At 49.4% G+C, this 25,602-nt stretch overlaps 1 protein-coding gene across 8 annotated transcripts in view; it reads left to right on the top strand.

Annotated features, from left to right (window-relative positions):
* DNPEP (aspartyl aminopeptidase) overlaps positions 1-25,602 on the top strand; it is a 1,185,204-nt gene that overhangs the window by 793,601 nt on the left and 366,001 nt on the right. The window contains exon 1 of one of the 8 annotated variants that reach the window (XM_078679178.1): positions 3,922-4,068. The exons of the other annotated variants lie outside the window; for them this stretch is intronic. Coding sequence (XP_078535304.1) covers positions 3,934-4,068 — 135 coding nt within the window. The 5' untranslated portion in view covers positions 3,922-3,933. Of the gene's footprint in view, positions 1-3,921; positions 4,069-25,602 lie in introns of those variants that run through there. 8 annotated transcript variants of the gene reach the window in all.

The raw sequence follows: 25,602 nt of genomic DNA, 5'->3' as shown, positions 1-25,602 counted from the left end.
GAGAACAGCTGGGCTGGGTGTCTGATTAGCAGGCCCACAGCCACATTAAAGTCGAAAAACCAGAAAAGCACAGCAAAAAGTGGGGGTGACCATAGGAAGCAGACCCTACTCTCCTACACCTGAGATGCCTCAAAGGGAAGACGTTCAAGTTGCACGTGGACTCCACGGTCCGGCCCATGGTGCTAAGACACCGGAGGGTGCCATTCCACCTGGGACCGCAGTTGGAGGAAGAACTCCGAAAGCTTGAGGACCTGGGGGTGATAGAAAAAGTGTTGGGTCCACCCCGTGGGTGTCCCTCCTCGTCGTAGCCCCGAAACCGAAGTAACCGGGGGCAATTCGATTATGCGCCTACCTAACAAGGCCATAAAAAGGGAGCATCATCCCACGCCCACAATGGACGACATCGTTGCCGACTTGAATGGCGCCAAATGGTTCAACAAGTTGGACCTCAATGCGGGGTATCATCAGCTAGAGCTCCACCCCGACAGCCGGAACATCACAACGTTTTCCACCCACATTGGACTACGTCGCTACAAAAGTTTGAGTTTCGGCGTCTCGTCAGCTGCGGAAATGTTCCAAAACACCATAAGGGAGACACTCTCCAGACTGCCTGGGGTGATCAATTTAAGCGACAACATCCTTGTGTTCTCCAAGACTCTTGAGGACCACCATGCAGACCTCCGGGCCACCCAGCAACGCCTGGCAGAGACAATGGCCCCACCCTGCACCGATCTAAGTGCTCCTGCGTGTAGACCCGAAGAAGGCAGAGGCCATCCGGTCGGCCCCAAGACCCACGACAGCCACTGAAGTCCGAAGTTTCCTGGGGATGTCCACATACTGTGGCCAGTTCATCCCCAACTTCGCATCTATCTCCGAACAACTCCGTGTCCTCACAAAAGCGGGAAAACCATGGGCCTGGTCCGCCAGAGAAGACTGGCATTTCAGGCGGTCAAGAGCGCACTCATCGATGATCGAGTCATGGTGTACTTTTGCCCGAATCGGCGCACAGAGCATACGCCAGTCGGGCGCTGACGGCCACCAAGATGCGATATGCACAGATAGATTGAGAGGTGTTGGCCATAAAGTGGGCATGCCAACACTTCCATCTGTACCTCTATGGCCACGAGTTTTGGGTGATCATGGATCACAAGCCCCTGGTCCCGCTCTTTGCCGGCACCACCCGGCTCGCGCCTCCACGGATCGAGAGATGGGCAGTGCAGCTACAAACGTACCATTTCGAGGTGCTCTACCAACCAGGGGCCACCAACCCAGCTGACTTTCTCTCACGCCATCCTGGCCCACTCGCGTCGCCTCTCATCTCGGTGGACGAGGAGGCCACCGAGGAATTTGTCCAAATGAACTCTCTGGAGGCATGTCCGGTCGCACTCACACTTGAGGACGTGGGGAAAGCCACAGAGTCCGATGAGTGCCTCACCAAAGTCAAAAGCACACTGGTCAACCGGAACTGGTGGCACTTTCTGGACGGCGTCAGCTCCCTCACGATGGAGGAACAAGTCTTTTGGCAGCAAGTGTGGAGAGCGCAGAGTGAACTCAGTAAAGGCCCTCCTGGGGTGATCCAGAGGGGAGCCTCCCTTGTAATGCCAACAAGCCTGCAGAAAGAAGTAATCCGGCTGGCACATCAGGGTACCCAGGGTGTCTCCAAAACCAAGGCCAGACTCAGAAGCAAGGTCTGGTTCCCAGGAATGGACGTCATGGTGGAGGAAGTGGTGCGCAACTGTCATTCCTGCAACATCACGAGTGGTGACCCTGTGCCACACCCAGTGATCACCGAAGTCCCATGTCCGGATCCATGGTCCAAACTGAGCGTTTTTGTCTCTGCTGTCAGTGAGCTCTTCTGTGCATTTTTTTAACCTGGACTCTTATTGAGCCGTTGTATATCATATAGGGGGCAGCCTTTTTCTGTGTTCTTTAGTTTCTCCTTGACCCCTGCTTGTCTGCCTCTGACGAGTACCCTCAGGGGGCCCCTTGTTTTGCATTGTCCAAACTGAGCATTGACTTTGGGTCTTTTCCAGATGGACGGAACACCCTGGTGCTGATCAACTCACATTCAAAATTTCCGGTGGTAGAGGTGGTGCCCTTGACGGCATTCTCCCATGTCAAGGCTGTGCTGGATCGCACATTCGCAAGGATGGGCCTGCCAGTCGCGATCAGATCGGACAACGGACTGCCATTCCAGGGCAGGGATTTCCAGGACTACCTGACCTCCAGTGACATCAGACACCGAAGAATCACTCTGCAGTGGCCCCAGGCAAATGGTGAGGTGGAGCAGTTCATGCGAACAATGAACCGGGCCCTCAGGATCGGAGTGGACAAAGGAGATGATGCAGAACAGTGTCTCTCACAGTTTCTCAGTGCTTATCGCCAGACCCCACACTGCACCACCCAGTGTGCCCGAGCCCATCTGCTGTTTCGTCGGGCCCCAAGGGACTGTGTGCCGGCGGACCCACCCTTGTGTCCCCCAGACTTAGACCAGAATGCTGCACAAGGGAGAAGGAACTCGTCCAACGACAAGGCGAGCCAAGCTCAAAGAGCCCAACCCATGAACATTGTGGTTGACGACAAAGTCATAGTAAAGGACCGCCACCAAACTTGAAGTATCGCACCTCATACGAGCCAGGGGTTTGGGAAGTAGTCAACACCCAAGGAACCATAGTATTGGCCATGTTGGGTACCCGCGTGTTCACGAGAAACACCTCCTGGTTCAAAAAAGTCCCCAGGGACGTGGGGGTGGATGAACCACAGCCTGGAGAGCTGGAAAGTGGAGAAGAAGTGGACCTCGTGGAGATCCCGCGGAGCCAACCGGAGGAATCACCAGTACAACTCCAAAGAGAATCAGAAACAGTGGAAGCCAGGGTGGGTCCTGCAGGGTGTGCAACAGCCTCCGCGGAGGATTGTAAAGGGTCGGAAGCAAGCAAGAGCTTCCGGAGTCAAAAGTATTGTCTCCGGCCGAATCCGACCTCCAGCCAGACACTGAAAGACTTTGCGTGGAGTGCTCAAAAGTTGTGAGTGCGTCCTTGAGAAGAATCAGCGTATCTAAAAGATTGGAGGGATGTAATAACGGAGCCACCCAACCCGTTCACTCACGCAGTCACACATCCACACATCCGAGGGCGGGCTTGCCCGAATTGATAAATAAAGGGGCGCAAGACCGCTCAGGGTCTTTGGCCCAGAATAGTACCTTCAGTGTGTGTGTGTCCCTTATTTGAATTGTACGGCCCGAGGCTGAGGCCTAGGGTAACCCCTGCCCCCTGTGACCTCGCTCACGACACTTGTGAATATATCCCACAATGTAATAGGGCGTACCTGTTTTAAGGTGCGCAGTGTCCGGTGGGCCATGGTGCAAACAGCAAAAGTACACCCTGTTTTAAAAAAAAAAAAAAATGTATGCATTTTTATATAGCGCGGACTTTACCTGAAGGTGTCAGAGCGCTTCACAATAGGAACAGTAAAGATACTTGAGGAGAACATTACAAGTGAGCAAATTACAAAAGCAAACGTTCCATTACATGAGGCAATAGTGACAATTGTGCATGTATCAAGAGCAAAGAAAAGACAAGAGGTTTAAAGGGGCCCCTTATGTACAGAGGGGTGAGGTGCACCTGCGCTCTGCAGGCGCCAGGGGGAGCTCCGAGCACGTGTAGACACAGACATGGGACCTGTGTGCCATGGACAATGGAGGAGGAGGACTGCTGGCAGGGAGAGCCTGCTGCTGGCTGTCATAGACACAAACGACGGACGGCTGAGCGAGACAGTCTGTTCCTGCCTGTCATAGACACAAACGACGGACAGCGGAGAGTGACAGTCTGCGCCAGCCTGTCATAGACACAGAAGACGGACAGCTGGGAGGGACAGCTTGCCCCTGCCTGTCATAGACACAAAAGACGGACGGCGGCAGGGGACACTGTGTCGGTCATGGAGAGAGAGGACGGACGCCTGTCGGGGTCGCTTTCGGTTTCGCTCTGTGGTGCCACAGACACTGAGGACGGACTCGGCCGCCGGCGGCTGCAGCAGACTCTGAGCCGGAGGAGCCGAGCCGACGCCATGCAGGTACCGGGGGGGGGGCGGGGAGCCCCGGCCGCAGTGGCGGGCTGAGATAAATGTACCTTATGTAACGTAACGTATGCTTTTGTAATGTTTCTCATTATGTTTCATTTCTGTTCCTTTTGTGAAGCGCTCTGACACCTTCGGGTAAAGTCCGCGCTATATAAAAATGCATAAATAAATAAATAAATAAATAAACTAAACTCACCCCCGCCCCCCAGCCTCGCTCCGGGCTCCTCTGATCTCACAGGGCGGAGGGGAGGGTCATCTCCTCATACACTCTGCGCCCCCCCCCCCCCCCGATCTCTGCCCTTAGCCCCCTCCCCCAGGGTCTCCCACCCCCCCCCACCCCTGGGTGGGTCTGGGGTCTTGACCCCCACGGGGGCTCCTCTGATGTCACCCTCTTGATTCTGCCCCTTTCCTCTCCTGGGCTCTCCCCCCCCCCGGGGCAGGGCATGGGGGTGTCTGCCCCCCTGGGTGGGTGAGAGCTTGGGTTGGGGGCTCAGAGTCGGGTGTGGCTCTGATGCTCCAGGGTCACCTGAGGTCACAGGTCGAGCCCCCCCAGGGCCCTTGAAGGGGGCCCCCCATGGCAGGCAGGAGACCACTTGCAAATCAGGAGTAATATTACCGCTCTTTGGCCATTAAAATTGAGCAATAGAAATGCATGTGGATCAAGGTAAAGGAGTTCTGTGATAAGTCTCTGCATGTGAGAAACCTCTGCTGCTCACCAGAGGCGAGGTGCATTGCGAGAGCTCTGTGGGTGCCTCACACCACATGTGCATGTGGGATTGAGGTGCAGTATGAGGCCGGGACACACCCCACTAACGAGGAGCGCTGGTTCACTTCTAGACCAGTATACTTATTCATTAGGAGTGCTCTGAAAATGGGTAAACAATAGAATATTAGTATATGGCACACAGCAAGTTAAAGAGGTATAATGAGTTCATGAATGTCTCAGTACTACAGCAGCAGTGCACTGTACAGCTCATTGCAAATCATTGGAGGCCCTCAACTTTTTGAACAGGTGCACCACCGAGGCGGAGATTGCACACACCCTGATACACACACACAGTCAAAACCTCTTCCAAGAGGTTGACATCTTTGTACCTGTCTGGACCATAGTTATGTAAGCTGTTCTGAAAAGCAATGACCTACTTGAACTCAAAGACTCAATACAAACTTGCCTCGCAGTGACAGCATTAGCATTTTCGTGGAGCTGCTGTGGAATATCACCTGAGAATGGTGTCAGAAATCACAGTCACTCCCTTATTCACCTACACATTCCTCTCAGTGAGTTAAGCACCTGTCCCAGACATCTGTCTGTAGTCTAAATGTCACAAGTGTCTTAATCGATCATGTTCTGTCAGCGATGAAAGTTTGTACAGCTGAGGCTGGATCTTTTCTAAAGAAATGAGAAACTACACTTAAAGCCTTGCGTGAGAGAGGGAAGCGTGTTTTGGTGTTGCCAAGCTGTCCCTATTAATTGAGTAGCTAAATCTTGCACTTTTGTTGCCTGATTTGTAACTGCTGAATTATAACTGCTTATGTTGATGCTACCCTTGCTGTTGTTGTCCTTTGAAGGAGGGATGCTTACAGTGTTTCTGCCCAGTCTGTAGCTAAAACTAGTTGCTGGGTCCTGACCCAGAGACCCTGGTTTCATTCACAACGTGGGAGAACACAAGGAAGCTCAGGTTGTGACCCGAGGAGGGAACAAGAGGCAATAGGGCTCTAGAAGATGGTCAGCCTCCAGTCAAACCATATATCACAAATAGAGACCACTTCTAGAATATGACCAAGTCAATGTGAAGTGCCGAGTGGTGACAAGGGCATCTCACAAAAAGTGATAGACTGGCATCACACACCACCAGGTGTCATGCTTCATCATCTGCCAGTCCTCGCCCTCCAGAAACCCCGTTTGGTGGAGGGCGGGCATACACCTGACGACAGGGATGCACTTTCTAAAGTGAGTGGGGGCCCAAAGGAAATAGTGAGTTTAAAAGGCCATCATAGTTCCCCCCTGTCACTTTATTCAGTAAGGGAACTGTGTGGAGTCTAAAAACAAAGGCGCGGTGAATAAGAAAGCAATCATCTAGTCACCGCTATGTGAATATTAAGGAATAGGTCCATATAGGTACGTGGCTTTCATCAGGACTGGACTGAGGGGCTCCAATCTTACCATACAATAATGGTAGAGCCACTCTGTGGATGTGACCTATAGTCACCGTCCACTCAGGGGTCCATTGACCCATTAAGAGGGAACGACTTGCCCCATGGGAGGCGAGGGTTAGGGAGTACCCCGTGATCACACTTCGTGAGTGCTGGGTTGTTCACCGTAGGATCACCTATGGTATGCGTCTCTCTACTCCTCCCCGACGAGGGGAGGAGTAGAGAGACGCATACCATAGGTGATATTTCTTTCACAACGTCCCAGCTTGAGTAAACTGTGTGACCTAGGACTTTTCCTTTTCTTCACCTGCTCCCTTTTTAAAGATCATCACATTTGGAAGTAACTTGAAATAGTTTAGATCAGGATGTGCCCTGTACACAAACCTCTTGTAAATGGTTCAATAGACCATAACGTTGCTGTGACAACAGAAAGGGCCTTGTAAAGGAGACATAAAACAACTGACTCTCCGCTCGGGTCACTAATCACATTTTCACCTATACAGCAGGGGGAAAGAATACAATATCCACCTAGGATCTGAATTACACAATGTCTAATCAGAAAACTTGGTTTCAATCCTAGCTTCCAAGCTTGACTAAACATGTGACTCTATGCAATTACTTTTCTCCACCCTGCCTACTTTTGAGAGCACCGCAAAATAGTTCAGAATGCTCACTGTACAGCAACCTCTCGTGTGTGGTTCGATAGACCACCATATTTTCCATTTATTAAAATAAAAGGATTATGTAGGAGGAAACAAAGAACTGACTCGCCTCTGAACTTATTGATGAAATTGTCCCAGCAGAAAAGGGTGTTGTTAACTACTTTTAACGAAGGCTACTCCGAGCAGTGATCTAATCTAAGTGGCTAAAGTGAAACAATCCGAAAGACACTACTATTGTATAAAAGTTAGTACATCAGCAATAAATAAAGTGGTAATCACCAACATTTGCAGAAGAGTGATAGGTCTAGGCTTAGCTAAGAGCTTTTCCCTTAAGCCTCCATGGCACTGCTTTTAAAGACCAGATGCACCACAGACAGGGCTGCTGAGAATTATAGGACCCGGCAAGCACTGCCTCTCTACCAGTACCCTATTGGTGCAAGCAGCGAGGCAGAAGATGCTTTGGTGTTGGGCGTATACTTTGGGGTCTCATGGCCCGTGCGTTCCCACTGCTCAAACCCAGTCAGTTGCGAATGTGGCCTGGCAGCATGGGCAAAGTCTGTTTCATAGGGTGTGTAGGACTTTATCTTGGACAAACAGAGGAGAAGTGAGACTCAAACGCGCTGGGTGAGTGTCGTGGTGCACATGAGGCTTTGGTGAAGAGCATCTAGTCAACGTGTGCATCGAAGGTGAAGTGAGTCTCGGACGCGCCGGGTGTGTGTTGTGGTGCACCGCAGGCGTTGGGGAAGAGCTCCTGGTCAGCATGTGCATCTGAGGTGATGTGAGACTCGGACGCGCAGGGTGCGTGTCGTGGTGTACCGCTGGTCAGCGAATATATGATGTTATTCCGGAAGCTATCACACCGCATACCAACACTCCGCATTCTTTACAACGCGGGTGCAATTACTCTGCAATACCATCACACCGCAATTTTTTACCCCCATATGACTTTACCACCATATGACTTTACCACGCATGCCATTATAATGCAAATACATGCCTGGTGAAGGCATAAACTTAGTAAAAGTACTTAAAATATATATATATATATATATTAATTACCCGTTGCACCCCAAAAACCCAACCCACCCCGATCCCTTAAAATACACCTGCACCCCAAAATCCTCAACCTCCCTTACCCCATAAACATATTCCTCTACCCCAATACCCAAACAAACCCTGAACCCTAAAAATACCCCTTCTCTACAAAACCTAAACCCACCCTGACCCCTAAAAATACCCCAGCACCCCAAAACCCACCCTAAACCCTAAAAAATCCCCTCTACCCCAAAACCTAAATACCCCAAAACCCAAAAATACCTCTTGCACCCCAAAACCCACCCTAAAAATGCCCCTGTACCCCAAGCCTAAATACCCCCTAAACCCTAAAAATACACCACCACCCCAAAACTCAAACCCACCCTTAACCCTAAAAATACCCCTTCACCCCAAAACCTAAACCCACCCTCAACCCTGAAAATATCTCCTGCACCCCAAATACCAAACCCACCCTAAACCCTAAAAATGCAGCTGTACCCCAAAACCCAAACACCCTGAACCCTAAAAATACCTCCTGCACCCCAAAACCTAAATATCCCCTAAACCCCAAAAATACCTCTTGCACCCCAAACCCCAAACCCACCCTAAATAACCTGTACCCCAAAACCTATATACCCTGAACCCTGAAATTTTCTCCTGCACCCCACAACCCACCCTAAAATGCCCCTGTACCCCCAAACCCACCCGTAACCCTAAAAATACCCCCTGCACTCCAAAACCCACCCTGCACCCTAAAATTATCTCCTGCACCCCAAAACCTAAATACCCCTTCACCCTAAAAATACCCTGTGCACCCCATAACCCAAACCCACCCTCAACCCTTAAAATACCCTTGAACCCCAAAACATATACCCCTACACCCCCAAACTAAAACCATTTACTTACCTTAAACCTAAATATTAAAAACATATGCTTTTACCATTCATGCTTTTACAACGAATTTCGTTGTAAAAGCATGCGTGGTAAAAGCATATAAAATGTAATGCCATGAGTTATTATAGTATTGCAGAGTAATGGTACTTTTGTTATAATGGTATGTGGAGTGAAGGTATGCGGAATGAAAGTTTCGTTCTAAAGGTGGTATGCCCTGGTCAGCATGTGCATCAGAGGTGAAGGGAGTCTCGGACGTACAGGGTGAGTGTCATGGTGCACAGGAGGTGTTGGTGAGGAGCGCCTGATCAATGTGTGCATCGGAAGTGGAGTGAGTCTCGGACAAGCAGGGAGCGTGTCGGGGTGCACCGGAGGCGCTGGTGAAGAGCACCTGGTCATCAAGTGCACCGGAGGAGAAGTGAGGCTCTGACATGGTGAGCGTGTCAGGGTGCGGCCGAAGGCGTTGGTGAAGAGCGCCTGGATATCGGGGTATCGGAGTTGGAGTAAGTCTCAGTCAAGCAGTGTGCGTGCTTTGGTGCAACCTGGGACTGTGGAGGTGATCGGCTGATCATCGTGTGCACCGGAAGAAAGTGAGTCTTTGCAGCGGTGTGTGTGTGTGCCTGGTGAATGTGCACTAAGAGTCGACGTAAAGTACCATCAGCATTGTGTGTGTGGCTTCGTGCCAGTGGAGACCCAGAGGGTGCTGTGGTGAACGAGCACCCGTAGTACCGTAATCTCAAAGGCGTGGGGTACGTGTGCCCTGCAGCCGCCTGAGACCTTCTTAACAGTCGCAGCCCGGACCGGCAGCCCCAGAGGAGCTGAGCTGCCAGGCTGAGCCGCTGAGGCCCACTGAGAAAGTTCTGCACGTAAGACCGCCAGGTGCTGCTGCCACCTGTCCTTAACTTATTATTTGTGTTAGGGAAGGTTATGCTGCGATTGTCCATGATTTACCTTTACTGTGAAGCTTGGTATAAAAGGTTTTACTGCATAAATAAAAAAAGATCCTCATTGCTAGTGCTTGTTTTAATGCATAAATGAGTGAATCCTCACAAAATATATGAACACAGTTTACTTTTGGTTTTAAACTTGAAGCAAACATTTCTTTCTTTTTAATGGAGTTGGTGACTTTGTAACATCTTGAGAGATTTCAGACAAATGGTTCCAAGTCATGTATAAAACCTCCAGCCAATTCTGGCATTTTAGCCAATTGCACTTTGCATGCTGGGATTTTGATCCCATAATGAAACTGTTCAAAGCACAACTACAAGCTCTCAATGCAACATGCTGTTAGCTGAAAGAATCGATTATATTATCTAATGTTGTATTGCCAAAGCGCTGAGTTGTGAATTACAAAACAAAATGGTATTTCCTGCCATTCTGCCTTTCTCTCCGGTAAGCAGTCGAGGGTTAAACAGCCCAGTGGGTGAGAGGTGCGAGATGGCCTTTCAGATCTAAATGGCAGCATTTCCTGTTAATTGAATAACATTAACACTCTTTGGAATAATAGCTTGCTAGAATGAGCTATTTACCAGGACAATGCCAGCATCAGCAAGTAGAAAAGAAAAATGGAGACCTTTCACCCTCTGTTCACCAGACCATCCCTGGGGTTTGTGTGATTTAGGAGGCATGCTCACAACGCTGCTGTGAATGTGATACAACCTGCCTCAAACCCGTGCAGCTCAGGCTGCAGATGCTGCTACAAGAGGGCTGCCAGTGGTGCAAAGGTTCATTCAATGTCTCAGTGCTGGCGGGTTGGCCATGGCAAAGCCATGTCCAGAGATGGTAAAGCTTCTCTGACCTCTGCAAGAGTGTAGCTGGCATGCTTCTCTCACCTTGCCTTGGACGGTGATCGGGGCCCTGCAAACCTTAGGGGCTCCACTAATAGGTAGCCCTACAGCAGAGATGCTGTGGAGGCCCATTGTGGGTGGAGCTTCGAGAAACGAAGCAGGAAGTGACACTTCCTCTTGGCTCCTGTGGATCCAAGGTGGAGGCAGCTCTCTGGGCGAACATTAGACACCAAGGCCCCCTGGTAGAATTAGGTGTGGGGAACCCACCATAGTTGTAAGCAACGTGCTACCAGAGGCGGTTGTCATGATCCCTAATCCATTTGATAGACATGTAACATGGCATAAATGGTTGAATCAACCAAGAGATAGCATCAGAAAAGGTAATGTTTCCTATGTTACATACTTTAATAAGAATCTATTACAGAAAGATGTAGCCATTGTACACTACCGCTTTCAGAAATCAAAACCCTGTCAGAAGAACTAGGTCTTAATTCGCTGGGACTCACTTCCATTACGTAAGTAATGCATGAGTGTTCATGGCAGCTGCCATCTTAAGAAAAGGAAAATAAACACTAAGAAGAAGTGTATCTCCTTGTTTCACAAATCCAGCGTCTGAGCTGAATACTGGAGCTGGATATGCTTACTCGTTGGTTTCATCATTGGATACATTTTTCAGTGGATTTCCACGGGGTGATTTCGTCATTTTAGACTATTGTATTTTAGAAAAACCTCAAATGATTTTCTCTATTTTTGTTGCACTATTTGTGTATCACTTGCAAACCGGAATAGCGGTAGAATTTTTGTCCATTAAAGCTAAATATAACTTTTTGATTCCACCCTTGCTGTTAGCAGTTGGAATTGAAGAATTTGGTAAACTGCATCAGACAGCATTATTATTTGAGAAAGAATCTGTAAAAGTAACTTGGGAAATGTTATTGCCCGGGTGTGTTAATGTATTGTCTATGTTCTGTAACTACTGCAAATATACATACTAACAGTGATCACTTATCAATTTCGTTGATAAGATATAAAGTCGCAAAAATAATTTGTTGCAAAAAGGTAGTTTGACTTATCTGGTACTGAACTTCAGAGGTATTATATATGTGCTTTATAATAAAGTGCAGGAGATTCTGGAAGACAGTTTGAAATACCTTTTTATTTTACTGTTTCTAAATAATACTTTACAGACAAAATTTGGAGAAGGCAACAGCTCTGTACTTGCATTATAAAGGTGAGACCTACTGGGTTTGCCAATGCTTGTTCATTTTCTTTTTCCCTTCCCCTCCCGATGAGTTCAGAGCGTGTGCCTGATTTACTGTGGGTGGGTCGTCTGAATTCTAGGATGGAGAGACAGGTTTCTGGCATTCCATCAGAGATTGATGTTCTTGACCAACGTGATGGGAATACCACTGATGCCGCAAAGGGAAGGCATCCGGCGGATCAATGCCGAGACTGTAATGCTTCTCTCCGTCTCCTGAGGACAACCGCCTGGGCACCTGGAGCTCAAAGCCACACTTGTAGTGACAAGATATACTGAGGTCGCTGATTTTGAGTAAGAGGAGCTTTATGGACGTATGCTCGGAAACGGGTACTTTTGCACAAATTGCAGGCGATGCACACTGTTTTTATGGATTTCTTTGCTGTCCCCTGCAGAATGTGAGAAGATGAATTCTCAGATGGAAGCAAGTGGAATTTCTGGAATCCCTGTTAACTTTATAATACCTGCAATGGAAGTCCTTTTGAAGATTTCCACATTTTCAACTGCAGAGGGTTTGACTCGGTCACTTACTTTAGCTGAGTACACACTCATTGAGAGATTTGCTTTCCAATAGGTTTACAATGCAACCCCTACCGCCTGTATGGCAGTTTGACACAGTATGAAGAAAACAAGACTGAAGTCTTGTGGTGAAGCCAAGTGTAGCTTGGAATGCCCCCCCCCCCCCGCCTTGCGGTCCATTCATGACCCAGCCGTGTTCAAAAGGAAACTTTAGACTCTATTCTTTGTTTGATAGCTTCTCCCTTCACCCCTCTGGCATCGCGCTGGGACACTCGCGAGTATCAGAGCGCGCTACAAGTGGACATAACATACAAAGTGGACATAACTAGTCTAGTCCAGTGAATACGGAGCCCACACTAACCGAGCTAGACGATCTGGCATTTGGACTGGGGCCTGGGTAAACTACTGCAGTGCGGAGCATACAAGTGACCTATGTACCTTTGAAGGATCAAAACAAAGAGATGTTGTGAGTAACAAACAGTCTCAAACAGATTAGAATGTAAGTGGAGGTGCGTGTGAGGACTGGAGAAATTAGCCCTAGTGTTTATTGAAGAAAAGAGCTTTGAGATCATTTTTTAAGACTGCATGGCAAGTGGTCCGGCATAGGGACGGAGGTAGAGTTCCAAAACTCTTGTGGCACTTCCAAAAAACGATTGGCTTATGAATCGTTCCCGATTTAAAGTTGGAAGGCTCAAGGAGAAGGGATTGAGCATTTCTTGATGTACAGTTACTGCCCAAAACATTCCGTTTCTCTGCTAGATAAGCAGGAGAGGAGAAGTGCAGAACCTTCTGGGTGATGCCTGTGGTGTTGAATTGGGCTCTTGGCTCAATAGGAAGCCCCTCAATAATTAAGAGTTATGTGGTTGAATTTCCTGTGACCAGTTCCAAAGCTATGAGTGGGCCTAGATCAGCTACGGAGATGCCTGCTAGAAGTGCCATCCCGTATGTCCAGTCTTGAGAGCACCACAGCCTGAACAACTGATTCTGGGATCTTTGCTGGATTCCTGCCTAAGCTGCAAACTGTGTACTCTTGGCCATGGATGCAATGTGACTCTGAAGGTTGAGATGGTTGTCAAATCTCAATCTAAGTGATTTGCATTCTGATCAGTAGAAGGGTGGCCCTGCTGGCCAGAGAAGATGACATGCTAATCTTAATCTGAAGATTTGACTTTCTTTGGAGATATCAGAAGAAATTCTGTTTTCACTGGGTTAAGTTTGAATGTAGAATTGCTCTTTCAGTGCTGTGGCCCTGATGGAAGCCTGTTTGGAGAGAATGCAGAAGGTTGTATGTGGGATGAAAGTTGAGAAGCAATACAGCTTTCAATTACTTTGCCTAGGAATGGAAGGGTGGAGATTGGGCGGTAGTTGTTCAGGTAGTTGGGATCCAGGGATTGGTTTTATTTATTTTTCTTTAGTTGAGAGGTTTGACCCATTTTTAGACGGTCTCGAAACAGACCTTGTTCCCTTCTTGCAGGGAATTGTTGACTTGGTTAGATAATGCAGGAAGTAGTTGTTTGGCAAGGGGTTTCCTGAAGAAATCGGGAATAGAGATGGTTTAAGGGTTTTACCTTGTATATGGTCATCAGTAGGCTGGCTTCTGAGATTGGGGAGAAAGAGCACCATGTCTGCAGCGCATTGCAGGGTAGATTATCCTTGACTTAATTGGTGCATGGACCCGGAAGGAAGATATTTATATCCCTGACTTTCTTGTAGAACTCCTCAAAATTGTTTCAAAGTTCTACAAGGGGTTCGTGTGAGGGGATTGGAGAAGTGTTGTTAGCCTGTTTCATTACCTTCAAAAGTAGTTTAGGTCTATTCTTTGCAGTGTCTAGGGGAGAACTGCTGTGAAAAGATTTGGCACTAAATATGTGGTCTTTATAGTATTTTCTCACGGTTCGTAGCTTAGTCAGACTAGGTAGTGAGAAAGCTTGTCTCCATTTTCTTCAAGTGTTCTGAGTTGCTTCCTTTCTACATAGAGGTCTTTTGTGTACCAATGAAGGGAGGATTTGGGCTTGCTGTATTTGCTTTTGAAGAGAGAGAAATATTAAATCATGGATTCCATGCAAGAGTTGGGATTTGTCTGTGGCCTTGTTGATGATGAGTTGAGGCACTTTCGGGACAAGGTTTGGGAGGCCCATTGCTTCAATATGAAGATAACTTGTGTCCCTGAAACCAGATTTTCCCCTTCGTGGCTGACCGGAGAATTTAGTACTGGAGAAAGACACGGTAAAGGGGATATGCAGGTGGTTGGACCAGTCTACCAACCTAGTGTTACTGGTTAAGTAGACAGGTGTTCTGGATGTGATCAGATCCAGAGTGTAGCCCATGCAGTGTGTGGGTTTATGGCCCTATTGCGGATAGTTGTCATTAAAAAAAAAGAGACCAAGGTGTCCAGCGATTTGTTGCCCGCAGTGCCCCAGTCAAGATTGAAGTCCCCGATATTGTCTGAGCTGATAAGTTGGAAGTGAGCAATTCCGTGCATTCTTCAGTGCAGGTGTTGGTTTGACCTGAGGGGTGGTAAACCACGATCATCCAAGGGTTGGGGGCAGTATGAGAGGTTATTTCCAGTGACATGCTTTCAAAGGATTGTAAGCGGCTAGGGGGAAGGAGTCTGCAGCTAAATGAGTTTCTGCAATTTGCTTCAAGCCCTCCGCCTCATTGGTCTTGTCAGTTGCAGCACATTGTGGAGTAAAGGGTAGTTTAAGAGTGATAGGGCATTGTTTGAGGTATTGTTGAGCGATTGAGGTCCTTCATCGTTTCGAAATCTCAGGGCAGCGTTTGGCTGCTATTGACAGATATGCGGTACAAAAGGGGGTGGTAATGGACGGAGCATCTGAACCAATCAAACACTCGCACCCAGTCAAAAGATCTGGGTTTAATCCATCACCGTTCTTTAGCCCACTCTGCCACCACAGTTCAGACATGGCTATATGCAAATCAGTCTGACCCTGTGCCTCATGGGAACAGTCCAGCCTGAACTGCCAAGCCATGCCTTCCCTGGACCGGAAACAAGCTTCCGAGGACCGGTTTCTGGCATTACAGCCGTCTTCAGCCCGGCTTGCTTGAATCCAGTGGCAAAGTGAGCAAGGGACTCACGTCTGAGCATACCCTGCCACACTTATGGCGGCCAAAAGCGGTACAAAAGGGGGTGGTAATGGACGGAGCATCTGAACCAATCAAACACTCGCACCCAGTCAAAAGATCTGGGTTTAATCCATCACCGTTCTTTAGCCAAATCTGCCACCCCAGTTCAGACATGGCTATATGCAAATCAGTCTGACCCTGTGCCTCATGGGAACAGTCCAGCCCGAACTGCCAAGCCATGCCTTCCCTGGACCGGAAACAAGCTTCCGAGGACCGGTTTCTGGCATTACAGCCGCCTTCAGCCCGGCTTGCTTGAATCCAGTGGCAAAGTGAGCAAAGGACTCACGTCTGAGCATACCCTGCCACACTTATGGCGGCCAAAAGCGGTACAAAAGGGAGTGGTAATGGACGGAGCATCTGAACCAATCAAACACTCACACCCAGTCAAAAGATCTGGGTTTAATCATTCACCGTTCTTTAGCCCAATCTGCCACCCAGTTCAGACATGGCTATATGCAAATCAGTCTGACCCTGTGCCTCATGGGAACAGTCCAGCCCGAACTGCCAAGCCATGCCTTCCCTGGACCAGAAACAAGCTTCCGAGTACCGGTTTCTGGCATTACAGCCGTCTTCAGCCCGGCTTGCTGGAATCCAGTGGCAAAGTGAGCAAGGGACTCACGTCTGAGCATACCCTGCCACACTTATGGCGGCCAAAAGCGGTACAAAAGGGGGTGGTAATGGACGGAGCATCTGAACCAATCAAACACTCACACCCAGTCAAAAGATCTGGGTTTAATCCATCACCGTTCTTTAGCCCAATCTGCCACCCCTGTTCAGACATGGCTATATGCAAATCAGTCTGACCCTGTGCCTCATGGGAACAGTCCAGCCCGAACTGCCAAGCCATGCCTTCCCTGGACCGGAAACAAGCTTCCGAGGACCTGTTTCTGGCATTACAGCCGCCTTCAGCCCGGCTGATTTGCATATAGCCAGTGTCTAACCCAGGGTGGTGTGGAGTGCAAAAAAACGATGGATTTAGGCCCAGATCCTTGTACTGGGGTGAATGTATGACATTGTTCTACATTCTGTCCATCAACTGTGTTTTTTGCAATTTTCACTCCGAGTTGGCTGGGTATGCTCAGACGTGAGTCCCAGGCTCTCCACACCACTGGAGTCAAGCTATCCAGGCTGAATGAAGGCTGATAGCCAGAAACCGGTCCTTGGATGCTTGATTACGGTCCAGGAAAGACATGGCTTGGTAGTTCGGACTGGACTGTTCCCATGAGGCACAGGGTCAGAGCTGATTTGCATATAGCCAGTGTCTAACCCAGGGTGGTGTGGAGTGCAAAAAAACGATGGATTTAGGCCCAGATCCTTGTACTGGGGTGAATGTATGACATTGTTCTACATTCTGTCCATCAACTGTGTTTTTGGCAATTTTCACACCGAGTGGGCTGGGTATGCTCAGAGGTGAGTCCCAGGCTCTCCACACCACTGGAGTCAAGCTATCCAGGCTGATGAAGGCTGGTAGCCATAAACCGGTCCTTGGATGCTTGATTCGGGTCTGGGTAAGACATGGCTTGGTAGTTCGGACTGGACTGTTCCCATGAGGCATAGGGTCAGAGCTGATTTGCATATAGCCAGTGTCTAACCCAGGGTGGCGTGGAGTGCAAAAAAACCGATGGATTTAGGCCCAGATCCTTGTACTGGGGTGAATGTATGACATTGTTCTACATTCTGTCCATCAACTGTGTTTTTTGCAATCGACAGATATGCAGCTTACAACTGAGGGAAGAGCTGGTGAGTTTATGTACTGACTGATCGGGGGGTAGTTGGGGCTTGATTCCAATTAAGGTATTTGGGGTGAGTTGCAGGATTGTGTGGTGTGGTTGAGCTTTACTGCGGTTCGAAACGATGGCGGTAATACGGAAGGCATCTTGGTTGACTATGGGGGAGAAGATCGCTGGATTTTTGAGTTTCTGTAGCGTTCAATGAGGTTGTGTTGTTCAGTATCATTGTGGGACGAGTATGCCCGTTTGGATCTCGGGGAGTGATCGTCTATGGGGATATTGTTCAGCCGCAGACCATGGAACTGCACAAGAGGATATAGTAACCATTTATGGGTAGAAAGTGAGTCGCTGACATGAGAAAAATGATTGCGTAAGGATGTCCATTTTCAATGAGAGACGTGTTAGGGAAGATATGAGATCTGTGAGGAAAGCCATGGCTGTTCTGTGGCAGGTCGGAGTTTGCCACAATCTTTCAAGACAAAACTCGAGGTATGTTTGAAGTTCAGATTTGACAGTGGAGGGAAAGAGTTCATAAGATTTTAGTTCAGATGGGTAGATGGAGGTAGTTGTGTAGTGCTCACAATGGAGAAGGTGGGAGAAGAGAGGATAATTGAAAATATTGGATTGTGTCATCTCTTGTTTGGAAATCATCAATGGCAATGTCAGAGTAATAAAACTATAGCAAAAATAAACATTTGACCAGGTGCAGTAGAATGTAGCTGGCCAGGCTTCAGCGAATGTCTTGGTAGCTTTGGGCTAGCTCTGAAGCAAGCCATACTTCAAAGGACGACTTGCTAGCATTGGACTAGCTTGGGAGTAGCTCTTGTGCTCCGAGCTGAGGGGGCAGACTTTATATGCTCTTTCTCTAACCTTGGGCAGCTTCTGTTCAAAACTGGGAAATACCAGGCTTCAAAAGATATCTTGGTAACCTTTGGCTAGGTTGTGACTGGGCCAGGCCTCAAATTGCCTCTCGCTAGCTATGTAGCTGTGTAGCGGTGCAGTGGATCTGACTTCAAAGGACGTCTCAATAGCCGTGGGCTACGTTTAGAGCAGGCCTGCTTTCTAAGGATTTCTGTAGGAAACTAGAATCTTTCTTTTCTGGTTACGCCCACTTTTTGCTTGGTGTCAGTATGTCTTGACTGTAGTTTGCTGGGATGCTGCTAACCAGCATCTGTGCACTCTCTCCCAAAATGGCTTTGGTAAGTTCTTTAGTACCTCCACAATTGGCTACTGGTGTACCCTTATTAGTCCCTAGTATATGGTACTAAGGTACCCAGGGCATAGGTACACCAAGGGTCTTCATTAGGCTGCAGCATGTATTGTGCCACCCATGGTAGTCCACTTATACTCTGACTACAGGTCTGCCATTGCAGCCTCTGTGAGATGGTGCTTGTACCCCTCACAACAGATATACGTTTTCTTATATAGGAGATCACTGCACTTAAAACCTATACTTCACCGTATGGTAGGCCCTTCAGTCCTGAGGGCAGGGTGCTTGGTTATAAGTTTGAGGGTGCCCCTGCATGAGCAGGACACTCCTCTAAACTCCAGAGTCGATTCTCCGGTTTTGTAAGTGCGATCAGCCATTTTAAGACATATAGTGAATATCCATCATTATGAGATTTCTAACTGTATAATTGCTGTGCGGAACCTGTTCATGTTTGGTATCAAACCTGTTGGTATCGTACCCTAACACCGATTCCAGTGTTGGAAGTCTAATCCCATGTACTTTAGGGGCTCCTGAGCCTTTTAGGGTCTGCCAGCAACGTAGTGCTGCCGCTGTCCACAGAGACTGTCCAGTCCTCCTGCTGCCGAGCTGAACTCGAGCAGGGGAAGGTAGAACTATAGGTTTCCTGTCAAAGGGAGGTGTGACTTCCTCCAAGAAAGGACTTTGTGTACTTTGCTTTCCAGCACCACCAGACTGCATTGAAGGGCACATTTGGTGCCCTCCTAGCATACACCTGTTTGAGCAAGTTCAGGAACCCTTGGTTCCCGCTCTGGCACAAAACTGAAAAAAGACCAGGGGAATATCCTCCCCTCTGTCTAGCCCATCCTCTGGGAGGGATCCCTGAGTCAGTCCAACCCTTTCTTTTTGTATTTAAGGGGTCCCCCATGGGTGGGTCCTCAGATTTGTTTGGAACAAGACTCGCATCTGAAACCAAAACACTTTTGACCGTCTGGACACTTAGACTTAGCTGGACTTTGCCTGGAACCGAAACTGCATCAAGGAAGACTCCTGCTGCTCCTGATCTTGTTGTTCTGCTAGTATTCTGCCTCAACTGTGTCTGTGCTTCTCTCAGGATCTCCAGGGACCTGTGGGCATCAAGGACATCCAAAGTAATCTCCCTTGGAGTGAAGGAGTCACTCCCCTGCATCTGCAGGCACCGCATCGAAGCTGACCGGTCTGCTGCTCTTGTCATCCTACCGTCTTCCTGAAGCTCAGCAGCACAGGTGGTGGATCTGTGGGCCCCCGGAGGCCTGACCTGTCTTCCCTGCAATTTGTAGGACAGTATCCCTCATCAGAGCTGCTGGGTACAAACCACTGCACTGCTTTTACTTTCCGTTGCAAATGCCTGTTGGCTCGGCACTCCAGAGGTCTTCGGGCTACAAGACGCTCCGACGCTCCAGCATCTCATCCCAGCATCCTCCTTGCATCTCGTGCATTGTGGGCCTCAATTTTTGGTGAGCCGTCCAAGGTACTCTTGCGACTTCCGCGCCTTCAGCCTGTGGTTCCTCTTGAGGGTCTTCTGCTTTGGTGGGCTCCCCTCCTTGCTCGGGCCTGCTCTGACTCTCCTGCACGTGGTGAGTCCCTTGGACTTTGCTGGGCCCAACGATTGCATCTTTTTGTCTTCCACTGTGGCTACCAAGGCTTGTTGATGCTCCTGCTGGCCACCGACATCTGACATGGGACAATTCTTGTACAGCTCCTGGTCTTCCACAGCGTCACCAGGTCCCCACAGCTGCAGCAACATGGTCCTTGTGAACTCTTCTGAACTTCCGCCAAGGTTGAGCATTGTGCTTCCATGCCTCCTGGTCGCCTCTGAGTGGCATAGACTCTGTCCCCTCTGCTTTCAGGTTCTCCTCTTAAAGAATCCACCCTTGGACTCCACCAGATTTCTTCACAGACTTCTCAAGAGGCCTTTCTTCCAGAGTCGCCCATTGTCCTCTATGAGTGGTTTCAAAGTCACTTTACCCCTACACTCCCAGCTTCCTTGGCGCAGGTAACCTGGTTCCTGGGGCATCCACAGGTGGGATGGCTCTCCAACCTGCCTTCCTCCACAGGGCTTTTTTGGGCTCCTGTGGGAAGCGTCTCTTTTCTTTAAAATTGCAACTGCGACTTCTGCATTGATTTCTAATGGAGACATGTCTGTCTTTCCACTCTGCACACAGCCTCTTTGGGGCTCCTGTGTACTTACCATGTGTGGTTCTTGGTTCTCCAAAGTCTTCTAAGTTCTTTGTGCAAGGCCCGTTTTCCGTTGCAGTTTGCATTCCACTTATTTAGTATATGGTTTGGTGCCCCTTGGAGACCAGTGTATATTTGTGCAACATACCTGACGTCTTTGAAGTGTTCTTATGTGTATTATTGCTATCTCCGGATAGGATATATAGCGAGTGTTAGTGAGTGATTGTGGTGTGTGAATAAATAGACTTATTTTTCATAAACACTGTGGTTCTTTTTCATCTAATCAAAACTATTAATTAAATATGGTAAAACAAGCTGCTTTATACTCCTTCAAGATCAGCCTGAAGGCTGCTCTCCACAGCTACCACTTTGAGAGCTTTTAAGGTTATCAAAGACCACTAAAATCACCGTAAGGGATGTCTGGATTAGCTTGGGATGCCAAAGTGTTTAAACTTTGCACCTCTATCTTCATATCCGCCAAGTGCTTGAGGGCCATGTTCACGTTTGGTGACCAGGTTGCTGTTTTAGGAGCCAGAACCCCATCATCTAATCCTGATACCCCCACTTGGCTGAAATCTGACCTGAAGCACATCCGTGCATCAGCCCAGCCCTGTTCTTTTCAGTGCCCGAACCTGAGCTTGTGGGTCCCAGTAGAACACTAATGTTGTGGGCTGCATAAAAATAAATGAAATAAAAAAACCTGTCCCATTTCCTCTGGGCGCATCTCTTGTTTATTTAGAACACTGTTGCTTTACACAGATCGCATTGCTTGTTCATGCAAGGAACTTTGCACCCTGCAGAGAGAGTAGTGTTGCCATAGCTGTACTGGGCTACAGGGTACCTTCTGAGTGGGCTGTAGTTATCAGTTGGAGGCGACGCTAAGGGCCGTTGGTGTCCATGCTCTCTTTACTGTGCTTTAAGTAACATTGCCTTTTTAGGTTCTGCGGCCTACATACAGTGTCCCTTACTCTCTTTACTGTACTTTAAGTAACATTGCCTTCTTAGGTTCTGCGCCTTACATACAGTGTCCCTTACTCTCTTTACTGTGCTTTAAGTAACATTGCTTTCTTAGGTTCTGCGGCCTACATACAGTGTCCCTTACTCTCTTTACTGTACTTTAAGTAACATTGCCTTCTTAGGTTCTGCGCCCTACATACAGTGTCCCTTACTCTCTTTACTGTGCTTTAAGTAACATTGCCTTCTTCGGTTCTGCGACCTACATACAGTGTCCCTTACTCTCTTTACTGTGCTTTAAGTAACATTGCCTTCTTAGGTTCTGCGGCCTACATACAGTGTCCCTTACTCTCTTTACTGTACTTTAAGTAACATTGCCTTCTTAGGTTCTGCGCCTTACATACAGTGTCCCTTACTCTCTTTACTGTGCTTTAAGTAACATTGCCTTTTTAGGTTCTGCGCCCTACATACAGTGTCCCTTACTCTCTTTACTGTTCTTTAAGTAACATTGCCTTCTTAGGTTCTGCACCCTACATGTATTTTCCCTTACTCTCTTTACTGTGCTTTAAGTAACATTGCCTTCTTAGGTTCTGCGCCTTACATACAGTGTCCCTTACTCTCTTTACTGTGCTTTAAGTAACATTGCCTTCTTCGGTTCTGCGACCTACATACAGTGTCCCTTACTCTCTTTACTGTGCTTTAACTAACATTGCCTTTTTAGGTTCTGCGCCTTACATACAGTTTCCCTTACTCTCTTTACTGTGCTTTAAGTAACATTGCCTTCTTAGGTTCTGCGACCTACATACAGTGTCCCTTACTCTCTTTACTGTGCTTTAAGTAACATTGCCTTTTTAGGTTCTGCGCCCTACATACAGTGTCCCTTACTCTCTTTACTGTTCTTTAAGTAACATTGCCTTCTTAGGTTCTGCACCCTACATGTATTTTCCCTTACTCTCTTTACTGTGCTTTAAGTAACATTGCCTTCTTAGGTTCTGCGCCTTACATACAGTGTCCCTTACTCTCTTTACTGTGCTTTAAGTAACATTGCCTTCTTCGGTTCTGCGACCTACATACAGTGTCCCTTACTCTCTTTACTGTGCTTTAACTAACATTGCCTTCTTCGGTTCTGCGACCTACATACAGTGTCCCTTACTCTCTTTACTGTGCTTTAAGTAACATTGCCTTTTTAGGTTCTGCGCCTTACATACAGTTTCCCTTACTCTCTCTTCCTCAGGTTTAAGTAACACGTACGTCTTAGGTTCTGCACCTTACATGCAGTATCCCTTACTCTCTTTACTGTGCTTTAAGTAACAGTGCCTTCTTAGGTTCTGCGCCCTACATGCATAGATCTGTGGTTTAACACCTTTGCTGAGGCGGCTATTCCGCCGCAGCGCTAAGGTGGCGGGGGGCCGCGTGGCGCTCACACGCTGGTGACGGAACTGCTCCGTCACCAGCCTCGGGTGAGCTGTGCTGATGACAGAGCGGTTCCGTCATGGCCCCGCCCGCTCAATAGAACACGCCGCGCAGGCGCGAAATCAGCGCCGCGCAAGCGCGAAATCAGCGCCGTGCAGGCGCGTCGGGCGGGCCATGACGGAACCGCTCAGTCATCAGCACAGCGCCACCGCGGCTGATGACGGAGCGGTTCCGTCATCAGCGGCGAAAAGGTTAAGTAACATTGCCTTCTTAGGTTCTGCACCCTACATACAGTGTCTAAACCTGTCCCCCTCAAGTATGGAGGTCCACAGGGCTCATCTTTGAGCCCAATCCTTTTAAATGTCTATATGCATGGGGCGTGGCCGAGGAGGAGACCAAGATGGCCGCCTCTTACTGAAGCTCCGCCGGTCCGGGGACTTAACGCCCGAGCAATGCTGTAACCAGCGACCCTAAAGAGCATCCAAACCTACGATCCTGTTCTACATCCTTTGCAGCTCGATGGGTGCAACTTTGGAGAAGGTGGCGGCAGCGGTTCCGACGATACGGCGACTCGACCGGCGGCCGGGTGCAGCGCGAGGAGCCGCGGAGGTGCGGAGCGGAGGTAGGGCGAGCTGCGCGTGGGGCGCCCGGGCGGCCAGCGGGGTCCAGCCGCGGTGATTTCCGCGTTCTGGGGGCTCGGCTCCGCGGCCGGCCTGTTGGAGCCCGGCTCCCCTTGGGCGGCGCTGCGCGCCGATCTCGCTTCTGGGCCTTACGGCCTTGGGGGCGGGCTTAAGCCGGGAGCTCCATTTGGGCCGCGGCGGGGACGTAGTCCCGATGCTGGGAGCGGATTGCTTTGCGGCTGGCCTGGGGGCCGCTCTGGGTGCTGCTGACGCCGGCGCTGCCCGGCCTCGTGCCTGCGGCGCAGCTGGCCTCTCCCTGCCCCCCGGAGCACCTGTGAGGGACGGGCTGCACACCGCCTGGCCTGACGGACCGCGAGGGTGCCCGAGCGGGCTGCTGCATGATCGCCTGGCCCGCTGTGCGCTGGGCACTCCCCATTGCTACCTGGGAACCCGGACCAGACTGAGGCCCGACCTGCCCCCACCGAGGGTGAAAGTCCATTGCCCTGCACAATTCCACGGCCATCTTGGAACGAACTGGTGCGAAGTAGCGCGTCAATACAGGAGACACAGAGGCCTAGGCCAGGTGGCCCTGCAGCACGGCCACAATGGGAAAACGCGACCCAAATCAGCGAAAACTGAACTTTGCTGGAGCCTCCCTCCCCATCGCTGACCCCCCGCTAGAGGCCCGAATGGAGGCGACGGGGGGTGAAGACCAAGAGGATGCCACTTCACTCATGACCGCCATGATGACTGAGATGAGGGCTGGTTTCAAGGCGCTGGATGGGCGCTTTGACACTCTGGAGCGCCGCATGGCGGATATGGGCTCCAAGATCCAGGCGCACGACAGACGACTAGACCTAGTGGAATCCAGGGTTTCTGATGTGGAAGACGGCGCAACGAAGTCCCTGAAAAGACTGGAGAGAGTGGAGAGAATCCTCAAAGAAGTTGCCATCAAAAATGAGGACCTCGAGGCCCGGGGACGAAGAAACAACGTGCGCATTACTGGCATGGCGGAGACGACACAAACTGGCCGGATGGACACATTTGTTGAACAGTTGCTAATCGATCTATTTGGCCGTGACTCCTTCACTCAGGGGTTTGTGGTAAAACGTGCCCACAGATCGCTGGGGCCCCGGCCCAGAACAGGTCTCCCACCGCGCCCAATTATTGCTCTCCTTATGAACTTCAGAGATCGGGACACTGTACTCCGGGCGGCGCGAGATCGTGGTGTGGTGACATGGCAGGGCAACACACTCTCCTTCTTTCCTGATTTCACTTTCACTGTCCAGGAAGCGCGCAAGAAGTTTAATGGGGTTAAAGCTACACTCCGGAATCTAGGCCTTCGATACGGAATGCTCTACCCAGCTAGACTTAAAGTGGACATTGATGGCAGGCTTCGCATCTTTGAAACACTGACGGAAGCCCAGGAATTTTGCCAACGCTACAAGCGGCGGGACGTAAGCCCATCCCGGTCTGGGGCGCAGCCGCCGGCCTCTCCGGTCAGAAATGCCTCCCAGGCCAGCGCTGATCTATTTGCCGAGACGGGCAATGGCTGAACATCATATCTAGACATTTGGGGCTGAAGATCCACACTCGTTGCCTCGCAGGCACCCAGACTGTTATAGTTACACAAGCTCCGACTCTCCAATATTGTTCACTCCCCGACCGGCGTGGCGTTGCCACACCCCATGGCGGATGCCACTGTTGTCTTACTACTACTATTCTTCTTGCAGTTGAGCTACAGTTTGTCATTGTACTTGGCAACCCTGTGTTTTGTTTGGCTCGCTGCATGGTTCATGGGGATATGCCTCCCTGGGTTGACTGGAGGCGGGGAGGGGGGAGGGAGGGAATTTTGGTTAGTTTGATGTTACTCTGCACTCCGATAGCAGGCACACACCGCATTCCATCACACGTTTCAGTTGACCTTGACACACTCTGGATTGGACATATAGGCACGT

This window comes from Lissotriton helveticus, chromosome 3_1 (genome assembly GCF_964261635.1).
Source record: "Lissotriton helveticus chromosome 3_1, aLisHel1.1, whole genome shotgun sequence".
NCBI classification, from domain to species: Eukaryota; Metazoa; Chordata; class Amphibia; order Caudata; family Salamandridae; genus Lissotriton; species Lissotriton helveticus.
The sequence above is the reverse complement of the archived record's forward strand: the minus strand, read 5'-3'. Positions and strand labels throughout refer to the sequence as shown.